At 36.7% G+C, this 26,319-nt stretch overlaps 1 protein-coding gene across 2 annotated transcripts in view; it reads left to right on the top strand.

Moving 5' to 3' along the window:
* The window catches only part of epha3 (eph receptor A3), a 125,030-nt gene that overhangs the window by 74,078 nt on the left and 24,633 nt on the right, over positions 1–26,319 (top strand). For both annotated transcript variants that reach the window (XM_084421090.1, XM_084421091.1), the window contains exons 6-12: positions 1,011–1,135; positions 11,796–11,958; positions 14,084–14,186; positions 14,665–14,729; positions 16,936–17,061; positions 19,280–19,465; positions 23,576–23,637. In XM_084421090.1, coding sequence (XP_084277216.1) covers positions 1,011–1,135; positions 11,796–11,958; positions 14,084–14,186; positions 14,665–14,729; positions 16,936–17,061; positions 19,280–19,465; positions 23,576–23,637 — 830 coding nt within the window. The remainder of the gene's footprint in view (positions 1–1,010; positions 1,136–11,795; positions 11,959–14,083; positions 14,187–14,664; positions 14,730–16,935; positions 17,062–19,279; positions 19,466–23,575; positions 23,638–26,319) is intronic.

Genomic DNA, 26,319 nt, shown 5'->3' with positions numbered 1-26,319 from the left:
AGCACAATTCGCGCGTAACGCGTCATTCGCGCGAATGAGGCGAATTCGCGTCTACCGCGCCGCGCTAAACGCCTCATTCGCGCCGCAAGATCTCCAGACGCGCGTAAACGCGTCTTACCATTGACTTAACATTGAAATCACTCGTGCCAGACGCAAATTCGCGTTTGGTGTGAACGCAGCATAAGACAAGGGCATTAAATAATGGCGCAAATACCAGTGAATTAACTAGCGCAAACCTTAGAAAATCACATTGCATGATCCATTTAAATACTCTCCTCCCAAACATTGTTCATCTAAAAGGGAAACTCCTACAAATGCATATGCAATAATGTCAGCCAACTGTGTGTCCACGGCTTTTCAGCGCAGATTTTTCACTGTGTGTCTTTAGGTAATCCTGACAGTAGGTTTTTTTTTTTTTTTTTTTTTTAACGCCAAAAGCGGGTTTGACTCAAGCTGTTAGTAAATCTGTCTCTAATACTGTTATTTAACAAGGACACATTAAATTGGTCAAAATACATTTTGATAATATTTCACATTGTTGCTGATGTATTTTGATCAAATAACTGTAGACTTGGTAAGAGACTTCTTAAAAAAAAAAAGAAAAAAAAAGAAAAAAGAAACCTCCCAAACTTGTATCACATCACATTTGGGGGTCATTGGCATCAAAAAACGAAACAAAACAAAAAACAAACTGAAGTAATGAGCCATGCCTCAAACTTTGAGGTATTCACTTGACATAACAGTGGCCGTTGTTTGCAGGGACCAGCCGTTGCCCGATTGCATCAATTTGTCTTTCAGTCCTCCAACTTCCCTAACTTTGAAACCGGCCCCCAGTGGAGAGCAAACTCGATTAGGTCCACAGGAACCAGTTCACAGGATGCAAATTGTTGAATGAAAATGTCAGCTGAACTTCCTGTGACCTTATGGCTTTATGTGCTTGTAATACAGAGTGGAAACAGCTAATCCGCTTTTTTCGATTTTTGTGTGTTCCTCTCCCTCTCTATCCGCAGCTCCATCTGCAGTGACTGTCATCAGGAAGGACCGAACGTCAAGAAACAGCATCTCACTGTCTTGGATGGAGCCAGAGAGACCCAATGGGATCATTTTGGACTACGAGGTCAAATACTATGAGAAGGTGGGGGCCGTTTAATTTTGACTCGCTGTGGGCACTCACTGCATTAACGTTTTAATTTGAAGTCATCAAGTTCTTTTATTTGGCCTCATTAGGAATCTTGGTCCAGAGTGCACATCCATATACCTGGGAGCATTTCAAGTCATTAGTGAATGTGGTTTAATTTGATTGTTTGAGGTGAAATAGATTCTGTCTGCTCTGCTGAGAGACGTTTGCCTGAAATGATTTATTTAACCAGGTACTAATGTTCTCAAAATATATGTCTGTTGGACAGACCCTTCAGCCACCTGAACAGAATCACCCACCTGTTCACTATTCACTATGAAACTCTGTTAGAACTCTATAAACCAGTGGTGAGTGGGCCTCTCGAATTACATAATTTTACAATACATTGGATAAAAGTAATTTGACAATTAAGATTAGTTGAGTCTGATTTATTGTTAACCAACAGTTTCATGAAAACAACAATATCAATTCATAAATAAAATCACCAATGAACCAAATAAGAACAGTAAACAAATATAAATAAGGTGGAGCATATGAAATGCTGGGCAGGACTTGAGACTAGCGTGGAATTGTATTACTCAAACCACTGCCTTCTGCTGCTTCGGATGGCTTTTAGAGGGAAAAGCTGGCCATAACTGCTGGTCTAGGATCAGTTTTCTCTTTAATATTGGTGATTTGGCAAGCGATCCCCTGCATTTCTGTGTTTGCGTTCTGAAAAGCATAAAATGTTTCTATTTAAAACATGTTTTGCAGTTTGGAGCAATGTAGCCAATCACAGACATGTACGTTGTTTTTCATGCTTGACCAGCGGCCACATACAGGCTCCAAAGTTTCAGAAGTGAAATTCATGTATTTAAGCGATTATTATTGTCATGTACGCATTATTTTTTTTCTCCTTTCTTTTTTCGTGTCTCATTTGATTTGGTGGACCAGCTGTCAATCTGAGTGGATCCAGTGCTACCCTGGCCTTTATGTAGCCTCGCCACTGCTATATAAACATAATGTATAATATCCAACACAGGTTCATTGGAAAAAAAACGTACATGTGGCAAAATATTAGCAAAACGCAAAATACGTACCAATATGTACATTTCACTGCAGTTTCCAACAGAAATGAACACTAGAAGTAGTAAAACATCAAGCACTTTTAATAGTTTTCATACACAATTATGATTAATGGATTGATAAAGACTTGTTTTCACACGGCTCCTTGCACAATTATGTTACAACCTCAAAACACTTTTTACCATAGTGCATGATTTGTAAACAAATATATTTTGGAGTTTTCATCACTTAACCAGCTCCATATATTCGTTTTTTCTGATGTACTAAGCTTTCTCAGTAACTCAGCTGGTGCAGAATTGCTCGGGTATGAAGCCCATGAGAGACGAGTTCAGCAAAAGAGCTCAAAGACAAGAGTTTAAAAACAAGCTAAAATGCCATGGTTACGATTACGTTTCTGTCACATTTGCTTTTGTTAACACTATCGGGTAGGTTTAGGGTTTAGTGTAAGGTGTATGTTATTCTAAAATGGAGCATTAATCTTTTAGCGCCACTCATTTCAACTGCGGTGATATGTACAAACTCCAACGTAATAAAACGTTGCCATATTCACGTTCATCTGTTCCAGAAAAAAACTAAACACGCTTTTAGCGTTTGGCAAAAATGTTGCCACAGGTAAGTTTGAATAAACTAATATATATTCTGTATTAAAATATCACAAAAATACTTACACATTTTTATATCAAAACTAAAACACAGAAATTAAATTATTTACAATATAGCTGTTTTAATTATTATTATTATTATGGTTGTTGTTAATAATAATAACATGAAATATACATATATAAAAATATGCAAAAATAACAAAACCAGTCTAGAGCCAGTCAACTTGAATCATGCAGTCTACAAATTTTATTATTTAAACAGTAGACAAATTATTGTAATTATATAAATCATAATAATAACGCTTGGCCTCTGTGAGCTTACAATTAGCATTGTGTATTTAAGCCTCAACATTCAAAATCAACGAATATGAACATGCAGATGGATTATTATTAGTAGTTTTTTTATTTTATTTGTGACTATCTATTTAGTTTTATTTCGAGAACTCTCAATCCTATCTGAGTCTGCCTTCTGCACCAATTTTCTTTCAGTCTGTGTGGGAAGTGCACAGGCAGTTTTAGAGGAAGCATTGCTTAGTACTCACTGACCAGGTCAGTTCATTTTAAGCCTGCTTAACAATCTGTGAACGTGCCAGATGATCTCGGCTTTGGTCTTGTAACACTGGAGACACTGATCTAAACACCACCTGCCCATTAAAGCCCTTGTGGACTACAAGCCCCTGCTTGCCCATCTAAAAAAAAAAAAAAAAAGCCTTAACACAACCTCTCCTCTCCTGTCACAACCCACTCCGGTCGGCCCTTCCGCTGGTTTCCTACAGATGCCATATGATTAATGAGCCGTAGTCTTGATTGAGGGTTAGTTTTGTTGTAGCGCTGCTCTTTTAGGGTCAGTTTTCAGAGGACTCTTTCATGCTGTCAGATCTTGTGATGTCTTCTGCTCATAGGTGAAGTGGGTAACGTCTCCTTCGCTATAAAGAAAGCGCGACTCTGGGTTTGGAACTTAACTGGGCCCTGACTTTGTAGGGGACTCCTATCCCGAACTGGCAGGGGATCTGAGGGTGTGAAAGAAAGCCCTAGAACAGTCTCCAATGGCAACCGTCCAGAATTCCACCCGCAGAAAAAACATTCCATTAGCTTTGTGGATAAATGGCTTGACTGTATGACCACACATAGTGAAATTGTAGACAGGATTTGGTGGTCTCCAAGACATGGTTCATCTTCATCATGACAAAAAGGTCTTACAAGTTCAGAATTGAAAGCTCATGCCAATACTGTAGACAAGCATGCAGATCATTTCAGTCTGTGCTTTCCACTCTCCAAATACTAGGGCTGAGTGATATAGCAAAAAGAGAAATTATATCTAGACATTTATCAGCCTTCTGACAATTTATAATACATCTTTTGAGATTTATGTATTTACTTTGAGGTGGCTGATTTCAAATGAATTTCAATATATTTTTTCAACCCAACAGTCATTGTGGCCAAATTATAACACAGTTAAAATACATTTTGAAAAGATGCATTTTTAAGATTGTATGTTTAATTATTTATTTGAAATGTTATGTGTTGACATAAGTTTATGATTCATGCAAACACATGCTTTTTGTTAAACGTAATGACCCTGAAATGAAACTTAAACATTTACATAATAGTTGCTTCATTTTATATTCTGGCAAAATGAGGACTACTCTTCAAAAGTTTGGGGATGGTAAGATAAAAAATAAATATAAATTAACCAAGGCTCACCAAGGCTGCATATATTAAATAAAAAAATACAGGAAAAACAGTAATATTGTGAAATATTATCACAATTTTTAATAAGCTGTTTTCTATTTTAATATATTTTAAAAATGTATTCCTGTGAAGGCAAAAAGGTGATTTTTCAGCAGCAATTACTAACCATTGTCACATGGTTAGTCCTTCAGAAGTCATTATAATATGCTGAAACATTTCTTGTTATTATTATTATTATTATTATTTTATTTATTTTTTTGTGGAAACCGTGATCAACATTCAAATGATCAGCATTAATTTTAAATATATATGTGTATATATATATATATATATATATACAGTATATATATATATATATATATATATATATAATTTTTTTTTTTCACAATATAAAAGTATTTACTGTTACTTCTGATCAATTTAATGTGTCCTTACTTTTTTTAATCCCGTTGACTTATACTTTTGAACGATAATATATTGTGAATATTCAAAATATCCCCCAGTCATAATGAAAGAATATCTTACAGTAAGCATTATCTGTTAAGTTATTTTGACAGGGCTTTCAGAGTTAACTGGGGATTTATTTCCAAACAGGGAATATTATTACGGCCTTAGATTTACCGTACGAACATAAGCACTGAAGAAAAAAACAAGCGTTATGTAACCTAAGCTTAGCATAATAAGTTAGCCATAGAAACAGTTTGAATTGCTTCAAGAAAGTTAGGCCTGCATGTTTCACGTGGAAACTTTATGAGTTGACCTTTTGAGGATAGCAGCTCAACTCTCTTGAGCCGAGTTACACACTCAGAATGTGTTCATCATTTACATTAAATCCAAATATGCTGATATTGGTTTTCCATCTGCTGGTGAAAAAGGAGTGTTTGTTAGATTCACTGGACCCTGTGCTTCCTAGTGAGGACTTTTGTGATGTGTCTTTCTGTGAGATCAGTGAGGCCCAAATCTGGCTGTGGAAATGCGTTCGCTTGGCCCTAATCCCCTTATTTGCAAGCAAAAGGCAGCTCATCGTGGGCTATTTTCCCCGTCTGGCACAGGTACACTCGGGGGCTCCTGAAATCCTCCATGTCTCATTTGACCCTGGGTGGCACAGTGTTCCCCGTTCACAATAAAATCTAGTCCTTCTCTCCATTGATTCCTGTTAATTACACAACCTTGTGAGGCATTGCTTCATCAGGCATAGCTGGAGTCGCCCAAATCCTACACAACTGGTGCTGCCATGTGGAAAAGCCAGGGACACCCTCAGTAAAACCCTTGGTGCCCCTTGATCTAGGCTGGCAGAGGATAACAAGCCACCTTCACCCTCACAAAACACACACTGAGAAGGAAAGGGGGCCCCAAATCTTCTTACCGGATTCACTGACGCACTGGCCGCAGACTTGAACATATAAACCTCATAAAAGAGAGCCAGATTCGCTAAGTGACTTTTCAAAGAAAAATGTGGCATGAACGGGCAGAGTTCAAAAACACCATGATGTTTACACTGCATAATGTTGTATAGCGCAAAATCAAACAAACTGCGCTTAATGGATTCTCAAAAAGGCATCGGGATGCATGGTAACCGGAGTGATGCAGCTCCTGTGAGAAAGCAAGAGGTCCAATCCGGAGGTCCAAGAGGTCCATGTTGCTTCACTTAAAATAAATCTCTTTTTGATTATATGCCAGAGGGGAAATACTCTGCTCTTTGTGTATATATCAAACTAACAAAGCTATGAAAGAGGAAAGAGCCTTACAATTCAAGCATCTCTAAATACTTGAGCGCTCTGGCTCATGTTTCCCTGACGTTACAGCATCCCGGTCGCTCTCGTCTTTTTGGCAACACTCACAAATCTGCGTTTTCAATGTTCTTCATGCAAGTGAAACGGTGCACATTTATGATTTTTTTTTTTTTTTTGTCCGTTTATCGTATTGATCTCACAGTGTATTTGAGAATGTTTATTTCTCGTCAAACTTAGATGGAAGGAGTGCTTTGGAAAAGCCATTTCATATTTACAGAATTTCTTCTTTAGAGGAGAGGAAGGCTGTAAGCCCAGATTGCAATATTTAGACTGTCAAAGTAGAACATGACAAGCATATTAAATTCCACCAATAGCGCACTTGCCGAAAAGTAACAATTGCACGCCTTGTCAAACCCCAGAGCTGGGAGGTGGCTGATGCGGACCTAGGACATATGGTAAGAATATATTTTTTGCAGCGAAAATTTAGACACACCTGTATATGATTTCCAGCTGATCACATGATGTCGTGAGCAGTGAACGGTGACACCCTGTGAAAAGATTTATGACTCGAACAGAGACGCATACAATATGACACAAGGTATTGGTTTCGTCTTCCGTGGCAGAGTGAATTTATATTCGAGGCCTCCTCAAACCATAAAACCTGATGCGCTCCATTTGTGGCTTTGCATTCAAAGTCCAAAGATTTGAAATGGTTTCTGTGCTGCGTTCGAGAAAGAAGTGGGAATGATTGTCGTCAGATCCAGATCAAATGTGATGTTTGCATTAGTCACTGGGTTTCCACTAGAGTCCCGCTACATCATATGGATGTTTCTTTCCATCATGGGTTGTGTCAGTAGACGTCCTACCGCATTTATAAAACTGCTAGATATACAGATGAAATCACTTTTACAAACAAATGTCCTCTGGTGACACTTACAGGCTCTTCAGGGACCCCAGAAAAGAGCTGTTTTGGATTAGTTCTTCGTTCAAAAAGTGCTGTGAGAGGAGCCGAAATACCAAAATATTGCTTCTGGGGCTGTATCATACAAACTTGCTATCTTAATTCTTGACTTAAGATTTAAAAAGTTCTATTTCCGTCCTGAAATTGCCATGGTTGCTAAACAGATAGGATTTAGAGTTGGGATGTTTCTGTAATATCAGCATTATCACATCGCAAAACTTCCAAAGCTCAGCCGCACTGACAGATGTAAAGTCAAGTACAAGACCATCTATGGTCTAACTCCACCATCGCTGCACGTACTGGCTCTTTGTGAAAAGACATGTGAATAAAAACCATGCAATCCTGCTAAAATATGGCTTTTCATTTGTTTTGAATGTTCTAAGTAGCATGTTCAAACTAAACCAGCGGTCTGGTTTTGATTTGTATAAGTCTGGTCAACGTCAAATATTATTACTTACGTGGTGAAATGTATATTTAAGCCGTTAGGACGCATATTGTGCGTGCATATTTGTTTCTTTTATTTTTTGCTTATTATATTTCTTAGGCTTTAGAAATGTTAAATACATTTGAGGTCATGATTTCAACATTTTAGCCAAATTATTTGAGTGACTTGGTCTGTAGGTAATGTTTTTTTGTTTGTTTTTTATAATACTTTAATATACATATAATTTATTATTTATTATATAGTTATAATTCCACAATTATTTATATGACAACATTCTATTAACATTAATCATAATTTATCAAAATCAAAACAGTTCATTTCTATGGGTTGCTGTCTCTTATGTTCACCAAGGCTGCATTTATTTGATCAAAATAGTAAACGTCACTATATTGTGAAATATTATTAGAATTTAAAACAGATGTTTTCTGTTGTAATATACTTTTATTAAAATGTAAATTTAGATGCATTATTTATCTCACATGATCCTTCAGAAATCATTCTAATATGCTTATGTGGTGCTCCAGAACAGGGACGGACTGGGGCTAAAAAACAGCCCTGGACTTTTCTCCCAAATAGGCCCATCAACCGGCCATTCGCCTCTAGCCGTGTGGGACAGACACTAGCCAGGATGTCCTGATACTATGCCACAATACTGTAGCCTATCAGACAGGTATTCACAGCAAGTAACATCTCAAAACCAATGATGATAATTGGGGTTGTGTTTATTAATGAAGCCTCAGCCTTCAAATAAAAACAAAAAATGTACAATGCCATAAAATACAAATAATGAAATGTCACTGGCTACAGTAACCCAAATTACACAAACTTGTAATTATAAAACATATAGTTAGGCTACTGTATACCAGGGATCTCCAACCTTTTTGTGTGCAAGGGCTACATCTAGAAGGAATTTTTATTTGTTATACTCCAATATTTATTATACATAACATGGTGAAGCTTTTTTACTTTTCACCATCATATGGGAAATAATAAAATATCTTGATATTCTGGTTCAGACTTAAAAGCGTTTAAAAAAAATCCTGAAAACTTATGAAAATTTAGTTTTTTTAGTTGTTTTTTTTGTTGATTTTCTATAAACCTATTGTACGTGTTATCAAAAACAGTAGCCCAAACATTTAGTATAAATATAAATGAAAAAAATAAAAAATAATAAACTGCCATAACTTCTAAACAAAAACATTACTGCATTACAATACATTTATACATAACTGTATTAATATAACAGCATTTTTAATAGTTAATTCATAGGTTTTGGTGTGTAATGTCTTCTAACTGGTTTGTTCTCGGAACAATGTTTCGCCTGTTTTTTGTTTTTTTTGCGTCAATATGTTGAGAATATCAGCGCTGTTTCATCTGGCTTTTTACAAGCTTAAATCACATAGTCATTTGTGGTTTATAATAGAGATAGAGAATTCTGCGCTGAATTGAAATGCTTCTCAGTGGATCGCGCAGCTCTGTGTAATAATGTTCGCGTGATCGAGATCAGCTTTGTCCGCGATCGCTGTTTTTTGGGCCGAGCTGATAATGCGCTGCTCAGATCAAACAAGTTTTGTTCCGCTTTTTAAGCGTTTGCCATTTGATGTTTCTCATACGCAACGCAAATGACAGCATACAAAGAGAGTTGGGTAATTTTGTAGAGGCAAAAGTTCAAATTGAAACGTTTAGTTGAAAAGGTCGCAAAATTATACCATTTATTCGAAGTCTGGAACCCCGACGGCAAGCCCGACGGGGCTATTTATAGAATGTGTTTAGCGGGCAACTCACAGGCACCACGTTGGAGACCACAGCTATTCAAATATAATGTAAGCAAATTTAAAAGTGCAGCCTTATAAAATGTCAGTGGCTATAGGCCGACTCTTCTTCCTCAGTTGTTGTTTTTTACACGTAGCATAAGTGATCATATTAGTGCCCCTGCTGTTGGCTGTTAATACTGCTTTATTAGACTTTTTTTTTTTGTGCCGACGGCCCTCGGTTGGACGGCCGTTCTGGACTTTTCCAGAACGCACAGATTGTCAATCCGTCCCTGCTCCAGAAACATTTCTTATTATTATCAGTGTTCAAAATGTTCTGCTTAATATTTTTTTAAATTATTTTATAACAATGCAAAAATCTTTAATATCAATTTTGGTCAATTGGTCCATTTTGGCCATTTTACATCTGTTTTAGCATTTTAAGAGCCTTGTTTCTTGTCTATTTGCTTACATTGTTATAAATGTGGCTATTATTGCTGTTTTATTGGTTTCTGATTAGTGGATAAGCAGAGGATATTCAAAGAAATCCAGCGTATGTAACTGTACACTACATCTCTCATCTATAGTGACGTCTGACAATTATGGCCCATACCTTGGCGCATCAAGAATCCTATTAGCATGTGTAGTCTAGACATGAAACCCAATAGAGCTTGATCTGTTACATGTTTACCGACCCTCGAAAAGATGCTCTCAAATCTCATTTGCCATTAATTACTTCAGCGTGGGGAAATTCAATATCTACAGTGTGGACAAGTGAGCTATTCTTAGAGGTCAACAATAGAGCAAAACACAAATGAACTTTTGACGTTTTGCCATAACACTAGCTATGGCCGAAGACTGATAAGTTACATGGATGAATGTGCTGGATAATGCCGGCAAATGAGTGATCTTTCTGTTTGTGGGATGTTTTCCCCCTTTTTCTGGACTCCTACAATAAACAACTGAAACCTCCGCTCTTTCTCATTCCACTCCTGCCTCTTTTTCCAGTCAGAGAAACATCTGGAAACAATGGTTTGAAAGCAAAGACGCCCCATAAATCAGTTGGGTTTTTTTGCTTGTAGAGAGGATCAACGTACCACAGAAATCTTTAGGAAAGCCATAAAAATGTGAACCGAAGGTGGCAGTATATTAAGATGAGCTGGCACTGTCCCAGTTAGCCTTAGATGCTCCCGATGGGCATGCATTTTCTCGTCCAGAAACGTCCCTTTCCTGTCCGCTCGTATGGTCAGATGGTCTTTGTATGTCTCTAATGAGATATGATTTACTTCAAATGCTCGTTTAAGACAAGGCTCTGCGTAAGTGGCCCTGAGTTGCTCTTAAGTCCCTCTAAGGCAAGTCAATCCATATAAGTAACAGTCCCAGGCAGCTGTTTTCAGTGTAGGTGGTAAACATGCCTCTACTAGAATAGGAAATTATTTTTATATAAAAAATTCTTAAGCTTCAATAAAAATTAAATTATGCCCACTTAATCAATTCAAATCCCGTTGGATAAAAACTAGTCCTGGCCCACATTTTCTTATTAAATACTTTTATTCAGCAAGGGTGAATCAAATTGATCAAAGGTGACAGTAAAGACATTGATAAAGTTATAAAAGTTTTCTATTTAAAATGGACGCTGATCTTTTAAACGTTCTGTTCATGAAATAACCCTAAAAAGAATGTGTCATGGTTTTCACAAACAAAATTTTAAGCAGCACGACATTAAAAATAAAATAAATGTTTCTTAAGCACTAAATCAACATTTTAGAATATATTTTGAATGAGCATGTGACTGACTGGAGTAATGGTTGCTGAAACTTCAGCTTTATATATTACATTTTAAAAGATATTAAAATAGAAAACAGTTATTTTAAATTGCAATAATATTTCACAATATTACTATTTTTACTATAAACTAAAGACAATTGAGTTATGATCTCTTAAAATTGTTCACTCAGAAATTGGTAGTAAATTTCAGAAAGCAACGGCAAGTACACATTGGATTTTTAAGTAGAATGACTGAAATAGTATTGTTTTCTTGCAATTATACTCAATAATCTTTTTTTTTTTTTTTTTTTTTTTTTTTTTACAGTGTATTTTTGATCAAACAAATACAGCCTTGGTGAGAATAGAGGCTTCTATCAAAAACATTAAAAACCCTTAACGACCCCAAACATCTGACCAGTGGTGTATATGGGATTATGAAGTAAAATATGTTGTGAAAAGCACTTCAAGTTGATATTATACATTATAATAACCAAGAATATCATAAAAGATGCATTTGAGTCACCATTAACCTCATTCATTAATCTAGCATTGTTATTGCAGGCAAAAGATGCTCAGATGTTTATGCTATGCTGAAACTAATTTATCTCCTTTCTGTTTTCCTCTTGGTTTATTTCCTACAGCAGGAACAAGAAACCAGTTACACCATCCTGAGGTCGAAGGGCACAAATGTCACACTGAACGGCCTAAAACCCGACACCACATACCTGCTGCAGATCAGAGCGCGCACCGCTGCCGGTTACGGTGGGACCAGTCGCAAGTTTGAGTTTGAGACCAGCCCAGACTGTAAGCATTTACTTACTTCCTATCATACTGTTCTCTATTTACAGTCACATTCCCCCAGTCACCACCGCCGGATCTATTCAATCCATTCACAGCTGTGCAGAACAAAGAACAATATAGACAATAGTCACAATTCTCTTGGTTTCTCATCTCACACACTGTCTAGCAAGTCATTCACACAGTAAACCACTTGGTTAAAACGACACATGCTGCATCTTTTGTCCCGTGATGGCTGGCAGCTGTTGTCTGAAACACTATTAAACACTTGTAAACCCTATATTGTAGAGCAGCATTGCTGAAGGCCTTTTTATCTAATGAAACATTTATAGGAAATCAATGCACACTCATGTAATGAAATGATACTGTGAGTGGCTCTCCACAGGTTTCTGGGCATGATCAGAGATCTATAGGCGCCTCTACACATATAGCTGGTGCGAAATATACACCGTGGCACAACTGAGATCATAACTCATGCAGAAAAGGTCTGAATATGGAATTATGTGTCTCAGTCACTAGATATTCCATAATGAAAGAGATAAATGTGTATATTTTGTGTTAAATATTCATTAGCTGAAAATGAGTAGCATCATAAATGTTAAATGATTGGTAGAGGTTTATTTCTCAACATTGATTTATTAATTAATCTGATAACTCGATTATTGAGTACTGGGGAAAAAAAGCTACAGATCTAAAAAGAAACAAGGTTCCTTTCCCTAGGACCAATTTTGGATTAATTTGTTCAGTATGTTCAGAGGTATTGATTTACATCAGCATGCAACCTCCTGCTGCTTCCATTCTCTCACAAAATGATTTTTTTCTTTGTCATCACTCACTGGGTGTCAACACCATCCAAAAAAAAAAAAAAAACTGCTCTCATGTCACGTTTATGATAAATATTTAAAATCTTGCATTCAACTTTGTTTAAGGATGGATTCAGAATACAGGATTGTTTCAAACTTACTGTCATCTCCTGAAGGAAAACAGACAGTGTTCATGGAGCTAACAAAATAACTGTATTTTTCACATGACACATGTATTTAAATGCAGACACAGTTTTGTTTTTCTGTTGTTTTACTGTAGCTACATCTACTTCAAATGTGGAAAATTACCTAAAAATTGCACACAAAAATATGCACACAATTGCTTAAAATTTAAATTCACTAAAATAAATCACCAGAGCCTGTGTGACCCTGTTAAACTTTTAAAAAGAGTAAATACAGAAATAATATACTTTAAAAAAATAGTACATACTTAAATACGTACTGAATGAAATGGTTTTGGACACTTAATTGCATGTTAATTGCAATTAAATGAAAAAAGTTTAATATGCTAGTTAAAATTTAGTACATCTTTATATGTAATTTCATGATTACTTTTATTGTTGTTGAAATATGGTTAAAGTGTACTGCTGAATGTTCTGGTGTGTGTTTCCCAAAAGCATTGTTAGTTCTGTCGTTATCAGCATCGTTCAACGAGTCAGTGTTTCCAGAAAACATAGTTCTGACGAACATTCACAAACAGCATCGCAAAGTTGTGTGTTTGGAACGACAGCTCTCGAGCTGTGGTTAGAAGCAGAGTTTCTTATTTGCATAACATGTGGAAACAATAAATCCTTATCTTGAGCAAAATAAGCAAGCTGACATTCAGTACAATTTATATCTTCTATTTAGAATCATTTTTAAAATGTGTACATAATGGTTACAAATTGTTACAAAAAACATGAAAGTGTACTCTCTTTAAGTATACACTTAAGTGACCTTTTATTTCATTAATATTGTATTATCTGCACGTGCAGTTTTCAAAAAATATACTTGTAAGATTTGAAATACCCTACAAGTGCACATTCTATACAATTAAGCTCACTTCTGTTTCCACAAGGGTATATAGACTATATTTTTGATTTTTGTTATATGTCAGCAAGTATTCAGTTATGATCTGAGGACAGGGGGTTTAAGGGGTTAGTGGCAGATAATGTCATTATTTTGATCAAATAAAGAAAAACAATCTAATTAAATGTTACATTTGTGTTAATTGACCTTGAGCAGCAAAGAAAGCACTTGAAAAGCTACATAATCTGTCTAATGTGTACATAAAAATCTTCCTTTCTCTCTCTCTCTTTCTCCCCCAGCCTTTTCCATCTCCAGTGAGAACAGTCAGGTAGTGCTGATCGCTATCTCCTCCGCTGTGGCCATCATCCTCCTCACTGTAGTGCTCTACATTGTGATTAGCAGGTCTGTCTGTCACTCAAACCACAGTCACGCAGGGCTTTAAGTGTGCCCATCTTGAAGCTGTCACTTTGCTGTCTCAAGTCTCTCCCCAGGACCCTTGATACCCCCCCCCCCCCCTTCAGATATGAAGTATGAAAATGTGTGCCCCTTCATTTCTGCTGCCTATAAATAGTTGACGATTCACTTGGCAGAAGTTGTTTTTTTTTGCCCCTGCTTTGCCGAATGTAACGGGCACCCTGAGAGTCAAGTGTCATGTCACGAGGGGCTGATTTTGGCAGACTGCGCTGCACTGAATCTATGGCTTATTATAAGACCCCAGAACACTGTCATGCCTCATAGCAAAGCAAAACAGTCAAGTTTTTCCTGGCTCTGACTTTTGTCTGTTCAGGTTTTAGTTTCTTTGTACATCGTTTAGAGAAGAAAAATGTTCCAATTAAAGCTGTTAAGAATAATTAACGCTTTTCATCACTTTAATTGACAGGTTGTGTAGATACAGCAAGTCCAAACATCCAGATGAAAAGAGGCTGCCCTTTGGCAACGGCCACTGTGAGTATATATATGTATATATATATATATATCTTATAGACTGTATTCTTCAGTCTTGCAAGTATGCAGGATCTTTCCAGGCATTTAATACCCATTCCTTAAAAATATAGTAAAAATAAAAACAAAGTTTTGCTGTGGTATTTATTTTTAAATGTCAGACAGCCCACAAAAACCCAGTAACGACTAAGTAATATCCTTTGCTCCAGAGTTACAGCAAGCCAATTGTCCATATGCTACCATTTTTCACACTGGCAGAGGTATCAGGAAGGAAATTTAATGGAGGCCCACACTATTTCTCTTAGATTAACCTGCATGAGCTGCCCTGTAGGACTATAGCTTGGGTAACTGATTAGGTCATCCATAATAGACCTATCCATCTTGTAACCCAACAAATTACGTTTCTTGACAACCTTAGCTTCCTATCCTTTAGATTCAAATCAACAACCTCTGTGACGGAATATGGTATTTTTTTTCCACTGGACCTCCCAAGCACAAGCATCAGTATTTTTACAGTGCAAAGTTAGGGTTTTTTTCTAACATCCTAACCCAAAATACAAACAAAATGTTGAAGATAGTTGCAGTCTTAAAGTCACCATAATCTCATAGGGTCCTATTTCAACGATCTAAGCGCATGGTCTAAAGCGCAAGTGCACTTAAGTCTGAATCCACTTTTGCTAGTTTAACGACGGGAAAAATGGTCGGCGCACCCGGCGCATGGTCTAAAAGGGTTGTCCCTATTCTCTTAATGAGTAATGTGTGTGTTTTGGGCGAAACGTGCAATAAACCAATCAGAGTCTCATCTCCCATTCCTTTAAAAGCCAGTTGTGCACTATTTACATGGTGGAATTTGCAAACAGAAAAACTGAACGCTTCTCTAGCGAGGAAACGGATCTGTTCGTGCACAAGGTTAAAGTGCGCAAGCAGACCACCTACAGGACAAAGTGTGACGTGCGTTGTGGACCCACCTATAGGGGCACATTACTAACGCGCTCTTTAAATAACAAAAAAATAATATTGCACCATTGACTTTAGACCAGGTTTTTGTTGGTCAATAGCGGAGTCTATTTCAGTTGCCTCAAAATATCATCGCGCCAACAATGTGCTAGAACACGCCTCATTTTCTGACGAGCAGCCCTTGGGCACACAGATGGGCGCAAATGCATTGTGAAAATAATAACTGCGTTGGGCTGAAACTAGCACAAAACACTTGCGCCGCGTCTAGCGCTGCATTGTGCCGGGTGTATGAGAGGGCCAAATATCTTTAATGTAAAAACATCTCTTTTCAGATCACGTGTGCAAAATGACAATGACCCAATTAATTTCTGATGAACAAAAGCAAAAAAAATTCTACCCTACCTTTTTTCTCATCCGAGAAGCTGTTTCACTCAAATATGTCACAATACAGAAGAAAAGACGATCACAATTTCCGTTTCATGTCAACTTTAAGGTGTGGTTGCATTTTATCTCTGCGAAATTTCACGAGCAAAATCCAGTCATTTGAATGGGAATCGGAACGATGAAGAATTTCGGCTGATGGACATCTGGTGGCAAAGAAATTTGTTTATGCAAATTTTGCCTCTGGTTCAAATTTGGTGAGACACAAATTCGCAGTGCCAACCAATAGCAAGCCTATTGATTCAGCAGTGACTGCTGTATGGGCAGAGATTCATAACTTAGAAATAAAGCAAAACTGAAGAGAGACACTCATTATGGTGGTATCTCTGTCAGTTTTGTACAACACTACACTTATGTAATTATAAAATGGTCTGAGGCTTTTAGAAAGCAGTTATTTAGAGTTGGTTTTGTTGTTATTATTTCTGCATCATTGACCATATTTTTTTACATCTGGTCCTGCCTTCTTTCACCTGCGATTTTTTTTATTATTATTTTTTATAATTATTTAATAAGAAAATTGGAAAACCTCCCATTACATTAAGAGATTATTCACTGAATACTGAATTATGATTGTTCTTCTTTTCTACATCTATTTGCATGCCAAACTATTACTGGTCATTTATTTCTTATACCTATTCATCCAAATAGTTGCCTTTACACTGCAAAAATGGTATCACGTTGTTTGTTGATACTCACATGTAGTTGGCAGAAGAAAGAAGCAATTAATGTCACAACAACAGCAAAGCTACACGAAACCGGAACAGTAACCCCCTGCCTCATAAACTCTGGCATTATTTTGTTTTCTTTTCAGTGAGACTGCCTGGAATCAAGACCTATGTGGACCCACACACTTATGAAGACCCGAGTCAAGCCGTGCACGAATTCGCCAAGGAACTGGAAGCGTCTTGTATCGCCATAGACAAAGTCGTTGGGGCAGGTATGCGGCGTCATCACTCACTCTTTGGTGCAATGAAACAAAGTTGTTAAACTTGTAACAAACATGGCAGGTGGTGTAAATGAGAATCATTTAGCACCACAGCTGAAGGTGTGTGGCTTTGAGATGGGGAAAGGGTCCCTCCCAGTGCTCATCCTCACTGCCTGAATGCCTTTAATAGACTGCCTGCTGCCAGAGCAGAGGAGCATGGGTAAGCAGAGCACACCTCCGGCTGGGATATTATATTTCACCCCCCACAGCTCTCTCTCTCTCTCCCCGCATCCCTGATGTCTTTAACAGCGAAGCACATATCAAGATAATGCCTTGTGATTCATGGCTCTATAGACAATGCAGCAGAGCCCAGCAAATAAAGGAACCGTTCACTTTTGATGCACCAACGTACTGTCGGCATACAAACATCAGGGCTTACGCACTACAAATAAGCATGTTCCCTGGTTCAAATGTCACTTCTGCGTTTTACAGCTTTCATACACTTTGGCAAGTGATACAAAGGTGCAAAAAGGTGACTTGGAAAATGATCTATTAGCGTGGTTTTGGTAGATCTTCATTTATCTGCAAAGCTTATCAGCGCGATCACTGCTGAGGATTAAGCCAGGTTGATATTTAAGATGGTCAACATCATCTGAGCGCTGGCCAAGTCCAGCGTGGCGGTTGTTTAGACAGCTTGCAATTATTCCGGCTAACTTTTTCCAGACATCAATCCTGGATTTCACCCATCTCTTTAAACTTGCATGGGAAATAAAGTAATTGCACATCGAATTCTGCACACACGACATGGCCCTGGCCTGGATGTCTAGGTGGTGACATCATCTTTACCCAAATATCCATCCAAGTCTCTGTCAACATCGTCCATTGTGGAGATCTGAACCCCTGCTGAGGGCTTTGAAGTTTGCCTTACACCTGCGCATGTGCCCTTGAAATCAATTTAAAGGTTTAGTTCACCCAACAATGAAAATTCTGTCATTAATTACTCACCCTCATCTCGTTCCAAACCTATAAGACTTTTGTTCATCTTCGGAACACAAATGAAGATCTTTTTGATGAAATCTGAGAGCTGTCTTTCCCTCCATTGACAGCTACGCATCTACTACTTTTGATGCTTCAAAAAGTTCATAAAGAGATTGTAAAACTAATCCATATAAATTGAGCAGTTTAGTCCAAAATGAAAAGATTGAATTTAGGCTTTTATCACATAAAAAACATTCATCGGCTTACATATCAGTTGTGGTAAACGGAAGCTCAAGCATGTTCACTTGACGTGCGAGAACCAATGAGGTTCATTCTAATGTTACGCAGCACGTTTGAGCTTCAATCTGTTTATCATACAAAGCGATCAAGTCTCTTCAGAAAATGTTAACTAAACTGCTCAATTCATATGGATTAGTTTTACAATCTCTTTATGAACTGTTTGAAGTGTCAAATTGGTAGTTGCTAAGCTGTCAATGTAGGGACAGAAAGCTCTCAGATCTCATCAAAAATATCTTCATTTGTGTTCTGAAGATGAATGAAGGTCTAAAGGGTTTGGAATGACATGAGGGTGAGTAAATAATGACCGAATTTTCATTATTTGGTGAACTATCCCTTCAAGGCTAGGATCATCATTATGCTCCACCTTAAAAATAAATAAAATACTAACTAGTCATATGTGTCCTAATCACAAAGACTGATATACAGTGAAAACAGTAATATTGTGAAATATTATTATAATTTAAAATGAATCTTTTATATTTCAATATATTATAAAGTGTACTTTATTTATGTGATGGCAAGGCTAAATTTTCACCATTATTACTCTTTAGTTTCACAAGATCCTTCACAAATATGGGAATATAAACCTATGAAGGATCTGTATGTTTTTATAGATTTAAAACAAATAATGTAAAACACATTGCTGCATTTAATAATCTAAAATAAAAAATGGCAGAAAACAATATTATTTGATTCCTTCTCATTTATTTCCAACCCACATAAAAAACACGCTTTATGAGCACATTGTATCAAACATTTTAATGGAAACATTTTTTCCTAATTTCCCACAGATAATGTTTTGTTTCTTAGACAGTCAAAGCTTAGATGTAATTCTTAAATCTATCAACTGCAGTCAGGAGAGGTAATACGCATGAATACAGTTTAATTAGAAGAGAAATCAGTGCTTCTCCTGTCAGCTTTAATTATCTCTAAAATAAGCATCTCTCACCAGGGGAGTTTGGAGAGGTGTGCAGTGGCCGACTGAAGCTCCCGTCTAAGAAGGAGATCTGTGTGGCCATCAAGACTCTCAAAGCCGGATACACAGAGAAACAGAGACGGGACTTCCTCAGTGAAGCAAGCATCATGGGACAGTTTGACCACCCCAACATCATCAGGTTGGAGGGTGTAGTCACACGAAGTAAGTAACATTCCACTCACTGACTAAACACATTCAGTGCGCCCACCTGTTTACAATTTATTTCTAATACTTTAGTTCTAATACTTCTAATATTCCATGTTAAAAGGAGAAAGATGAATGATTTAGGTTTTTTTGTGTGTGTGTGTGTGTGTGTGCATCTATATGAAAAGCATGTGATAATTCTCCTTTGCTCTACAGTGAGTTGAATCTGTTCGGATTTGAATCTTTACTGTATCATTTATCATGTTTAGATTTTTTTAGAGATGTTAGTTCAGAGCTCGTCCTTTTGGGAGTATCTCATATTAAACATTAGCTGTTTCCAGGTATGGAATATTAGTGAATGTCATTAAGTTGGCAAATCCATTGCACAGAAAGCCACTTTTTTATTGACCTCTTTCTTGTAGCGTTGGGCCAATGTCCAGAACGAGAGACAATTCACACAGGGCTGTAAATCACCTGTGGTTGTAAATCTCCCTAGATTAGTCTTTATTATGTAGCATGATCAAAGCGAAATTCTCTAATCCATTCCACAATCCTCTTCAGGGACTCATAGGCGAAAATAGAAAAAAAAAAAAAAAAATGTTCGCACTTTACCTTATCTAACTTCAAACAGACTGCTTGAGTGTGCAAGCCTCGAAGTGTATTCCATTGACGGAGAGCACAGATGACATCTTCATTATATATTTGGCATCTTCAATATATTTGATATTTGAGCATTCAGTCGCTTGCACATTCTTAAAAAAAAACAACAACTATGATGTGCGTAGCCTGATTTTTGTGTGCAGACTGATTTTTCTGGGACATTTTGGCCACATCAACCTACAAATGTACTAATAGTCTCTGCATATTAAAATGATGGAGGAAAGTATTTTACCCTAAACAAATAACATCACCATAAAAACAATTGATGTTTCAGTTAATTTAAATAAGACATTTCGCAATATATATTGTTCAAAAGCATATGTTGAAGTTTTTTAATTGTTGAAGTACAAGTTTTTTTTAGTTTTTTTATTTTATTTTATTTTATAATTATACATATGTTACATTTTAAATATAAAAAGTATATTAAAATCAGATGTTTTATTTTAGTCTTTATTTTGTTTTCATTCAGGCAAACTTAAAGAAAAAAGAAAAAAAAAGAAAAGAGATTTCCTCAAATGTTTTACTTAGTAGTGAAAAACAGTCTGTTCCCGGACAAGTTTTGTTTCATTCTATTTTAAGTAGTATTCTGAAAGGAATGCCACGGTTTCCTTTCATGTCCATAATTCCTCATAAAATGAGGATTATGTTGGTTGAGTAAATCTTACTGTGCTCAGGCTTCAGAGTTTTTGACTGTAAATAATGGGAAACTTCATTGTAAATGACTGTCAAATGTGGCTGTTGCTGGGAAGGAACGAGGCTTTGTAGTGTGTGTGTGTGTGTGTGCGTGCGTGTGTGTGTGTATTTAGGGAGGTGGTGCACATTGCGTGTGTTTGAAAGTAAGTCTGGGGTGCCGGGTAAGGGGCGTGGGGCCAAAGGAGGTTGGCAAGTGTCTTCAGCCTCTGACGTGATGTGATTTATTAACTCTGCCCTGTTAATTCTTAATAATCCAGAGACTTTCACACCCCATTTAACCTGCTGATTTTGGCCCTGCGTAAGGCAAAATATTTGTGGAGCGGCAATTGCTGCTTCACAGAGACGGAGGGGCCGGGATACTGATTACGAGCGGGATTTCAGGATCAAAAGTTTACAGGATAGATGTGTGGTTTCAGGAGGACGGATTTTTTTGCTATCAGAAACCATAAAACAACTTAACTGAAATCTTAAGACTGGTCCATTACAGTTTGTGTAATGTTTTAAATGTGCGCAGTAAAACACTGAAAGTTATGGAAGCTTGTGTCCGCCACAGAATAAAACATTTTAAAAGGTAATTGTGACTTTTCATCTCGCAATTGCGAGTTTATATCTCGCAATTCTAACATCTTTTCTCAGAATTGTGAGATATAAAATCGCAATTGCGAGTTATAAATTCCAATTCTAAGGAAAAAAGGACTTTTTAAGACTTTCTAAGGACTTCTTTCACAATTCTGACATTATAAAACGGTATGGCGACTTTATATCATGCAATTCTGACTTTATATCTCGTGTTTTAAAGTCAGAATTGTGAGTTTATTTTTTCGCAATTACTATTTTATATCTCACAATTTTATAACAACTTTATTGCAAAGTTGCAAATTTATATTGCAACTTTATATCACGCAGAAAGAAAGTGAGATGTAAACTTTGCAATTGTGAGAAAAAAAAGTCCGAATTGTGAGATAAAATTAAGCAATTACCTTTTGTATTTGTTATTCTGTGGCGGAAACAAGCTTCCATAGAAAGTCTATGGTTAAAAGTCGCTGCATAAAAATTAGATTTTTTTTCATGTTTCTAGTAAAAATATTTAGTCATCAATAAAAGAAGATACATTTGGTTGGCCAGCAGAATTGAGAGTTAATAAGACTTTATTATTGTATTCAGATTCATAAAGAATATATCTTTACTTAAGTTTATTTTTCTTACCTTATTAACAAATACATTTTAATGTAAATGAAGTTGCAATAGTCTTTTCTTTCCTATTATGATACCCGAGTTCCCAAGTAAATTAATCTAATTTTTAAGACGCAAATTCTCAATTCTTCTTTTGCACTGTTCATCCACTCTGTGGAATAAACTGCTTGATGTGAGCAAGACTGTTATATTCATGAGTTGTGCAGTGTTGCTCTTCTCCACTCATTTTAATTACACACATTTCATAAATTCCATTCATCACAGTGCTGTGCTGTCAGCTGTCGGGACACTGGGAGGAGAAGAAGACTAAATTATGACTTCTGCACGTACATATCGTGACAACACAGGCTGGTCATAAGGCTATTATTGATATAAAGTCGTTTTTATGTACAGGCTTTGAAATAAGGCACAGATAAAGTGCAGATGATAAAACCGGTGATTTATGAGCAGCAGGACAGAGAAAATAAAGCTGTCAGACAGTGACAGTTGACCTTGTGGTCCGTTCAAGTTCAGTCCAAGACTCTTTTCATCCTGCAGGAAACTCTCATTTACCTGAAGTCCCAGTAAGTCATGGTTATGATCGGTGACCTTGTGGTGTCAGAGGTGTCATGTGAAGAGGTGCACCTCTGCGCTGATACCCCTGCTCTTGTTATGGGCTTCAGACAAAAATGTGTTGAAAACCTGGTGTGTAGCCAACAACCTGATCTGTGTTCACCCTCTTAAACTCTATAAGAAAGATTCAGCTGCTTAACCCAGAGCCTTTTATAACACCCACATCTCAGTGAATCTCAGGAAACCTGTCAGGAACTCGTCCAGGTCACATTTCAGCCCAAAATAAAATAAAAATTAAATGTTTTTAAATATAATGTAATAAAGCCTACTAAGATTTTCTGCAATTTCATGGCAATTATTTCCCTTCGTTTTCTTGTTTTTTGTTTTCAGTTTTTTTGTGCAATTCCCATTATTATCAATGCCGATTTGTCATTACTGTAATTAAAAAATACTGTAACATGATTTCTGAATGATCATGTGACACTGAAGACTGCAGTAATGATGCTGAACATTCAGCTTTGCGCCACAGGAATAAAGTTATTTTAAATTATGATAATATTTCACAACATCACCGTTTTTACTGTATTGTTGATCAAATAACTGTAGCCTCAGCGAACATAAGAGACTTCTTTCAGAAAAACTTACCGACCCCAAACTTTTGAACTTTTTTGTAGAGTAATTTGCATAATTATCATAAAAAAAATAAAATCTTGACAGGTTTCATGACCAGTTCGCTCATAAATCTCTTCAGTGTCATCATTGAAATAACTTTGAAAGTAGTTATGCTAAGCATATATGTCTAAACGTACGGTCAAACTTATCCATGCCTTTGAATGTATTATTTTTTTTTTTCTTGAAAATGTCTGTCTTTGAAGATGTTTTCTTTTGTCCAACATAAGCTCATTAGTTTGCAAATTGGGTAATTTAACCTTCCAAAAGAAATGACAGCATTGCAGAAAAGCACAGCTCAATTTTGGCACATCTTTTCTCGATTAGACTAAGTCATGTCTGAATTCTCTCTCTCCTCAGGTAAACCCGTGATGATAGTGACCGAGTACATGGAGAACGGTTCCTTGGATGGCTTCCTGCGAGTGAGTGTGACACACTGAGCACATTTAATGAGACTCCATTATGTATGAACAGAAGAAAAGCACAGAGGGCTCATCCTAAAATCATTTAAAAACCCATCTGCGTCTTAGCCTCTCCTGCGTTCTCACAGTACCTGCTTATCACAGCATGCCTTCAATTCTCCCAAGCTCTCTCAACATTTTATTCTCATTTGTACAAATAGACACAAATTGCTCTCCACTGCCTCACCTATGTCTCTATTTGCTGCGGAAAGATTGTTTTTTTTCGACGGTGCCTTTGTGTTTAACATCACCCAAATTCATCACATTGGTATTCGTAGCCTAGGCACAGGCCTCTTTAAATAGACACTGACACTACCTGTGTTTCAAGTGTTTTGTAGTGTCTGAATTTCACTTGAGCCTATATGTGCACAATGGCCTCATTCTCTCACACAGAACAGACCAGGCTTGTGCTCAGAAGAAACGCTCATAGAGAACGTGGATTCGCTTGCGATCAGACTGAAACGGCACTGGGGAGACTGGCTTGCCGCCTGCCAACCCATCCGTGCCAGTTAAACAGACTGGGCATGCTCTGTCCTTCAGATGACTTCCTCTTAGCCCATCGCTCACACTGCGAAAATAAACAAGCAAACAACAGGCTGTAGGATGGCCCATCTGAAAAGTGCTGATAAATGCGCTAATGAGATCATTAAATGGGTCAGCTTAACCTTTGGCTGTGGCCATCCTGCCTTGGCTCTTATACACCTGACATATGAATTTATCAGCTTTGTGTCATTTTTCAACAGTTTACCACCAGCAGGGCATGCCAGACAATCTGCTATTTGTAGAACAAAATGAACACAGCAGAATTTGATGCATTGGATGGAGCTTGCCCTCATAAAAATAACTGAAAATTGGGAACAAATTCATTTTTATCCAGGAGTGTAACCGTTTATTTAGAGGTTCGATGCAGAGTTTCTAAATGTCCAGTGGTTTAGACGTGGGCACTACAATTAATAATAAATATACAGTGTGATTGTGGAGTGAAACATTTGGGCTATGTAAGTAAAAATCCTAATAATTTTCTCCATTGAGAGATTTATTTTTATTTATCATGAGCTCCAGTGTGATATAGAAGCCACAAGTCGGTGTGTTTTAAATTTCATCTTTAAAAAATGGTGTAAAAAAGAGCCTAGTGGAGAACTACACTACCCATAATCTTGAAGAGAGATCCACCAATCAGAGAAGTCGAAAACGTATAAGTCTGAAAACTAATTTTTTTCTTATAAGTCTCTTATATGCTCACCAAGGCTGCATTTATTTGATCAAAAAATACAGTAAAAACATTTATGTTGTGAAATATTATTAAAATGTAAAATAACTGTTTACTATTTGAATATATTTTCTAATGCAATTTATTTCTATAATGGCAAATCTGTATTTTCAGCAGCCCTTACTCAGTTTTCACATGATCACAGAATGATTCACATGATCCTTCAGAAATAATTCTAATATACTGATTTGATACTTTTTTTTTTTTTTTTGGCTTCTTTGATGAATAAAAAGTTCAAAAGAACAGAATTAGTTTGAAATAGAAATGTATTGTAACATTATAAATTATTTTACGAACTAGCAAAAAACTTCCAGAAATCAAGAGCATCGAAAAAGTGGACACTAACTGATACACTCTACTGAAATGAGTATGCAAAGGCAGGTTATTAAAACAACCTGAGCAAACAAGACATGGAATTAGCAGGACCTATATGAACTCGTTCCACGTGTGTCTGCACAGGATCCCACTCCTAGAAATGAGAGAAAAGTTGCAGTGTTCTGCAGCAATTTCCTGCGCACTGCAGCCTGGCCTGCACTCTATCAAAGAGATCTGTCATCCTCCCTCCAACACGCTTCCTCGCCACTGCTCGTCACTATTATTAGCAAGCCTTTGAACCTCTCTGAGCTCCTTTCTCTTCCAGGTGGTCCAGGATTTATTTTAATCCAAACTTAGTTTGTATGCAGTACATAAACAAACACATAGAAAGCAAGTGAAAACAGAGTGGACAGAGACAAGGAATGAAAGGAAGAAAGAGCAAAACTCACAATGAGAAACAAGAGAAATAGATCAAACAACAATACAGGATTTGACATTGTTTACACCTAATGTCGTTCCAGACCTGTATGATTTTCTTTGTTCTGTGGAACACAAAAGTGAAAACTGAATCTGAAACTGAAAGCAAGACTGGAGATTCAAAACTGACTTGAGCTTCAAAATCATAAAAGTTGTTCATGTGACCAATGCAGTATAGATCAAATATTTGGAGTTAATAATCTTTAGCTTTGTGTGAGAAGAATATATATATATATATATATATATATACTGTATATATATATATATATATATATTGGAGTTCTAAAATAGCTAAAACTAAAAACTAACATTAATATTAACTATACAGACAATTGTTTTAAATTTAAACATACAAACAAAGAAATAAAAATGTCAAAAACACCAGGAAATGACTAAAAAAAAAAAAATCGAATTCAAAATATTAACAAAAAATATAGTAGTATATTAATGATAGTACAATTTCACTGATTCGTATTTATTGTAACTGCTAGGAAAATATTAACCAGAACATTCTTTAAAATTTTGCCTTTTATGTCTTACGGAAGAAATAAAGTCATACCCGTTTGGACATTACATGTAGA

Source organism: Rutilus rutilus (assembly GCF_951802725.1).
Source record: "Rutilus rutilus genome assembly, chromosome: 10".
Lineage (NCBI taxonomy): Eukaryota > Metazoa > Chordata > Actinopteri > Cypriniformes > Leuciscidae > Rutilus > Rutilus rutilus.
Note: the sequence above shows the minus strand (reverse complement) of the source record. Positions and strands in the feature narration are given on the sequence as shown.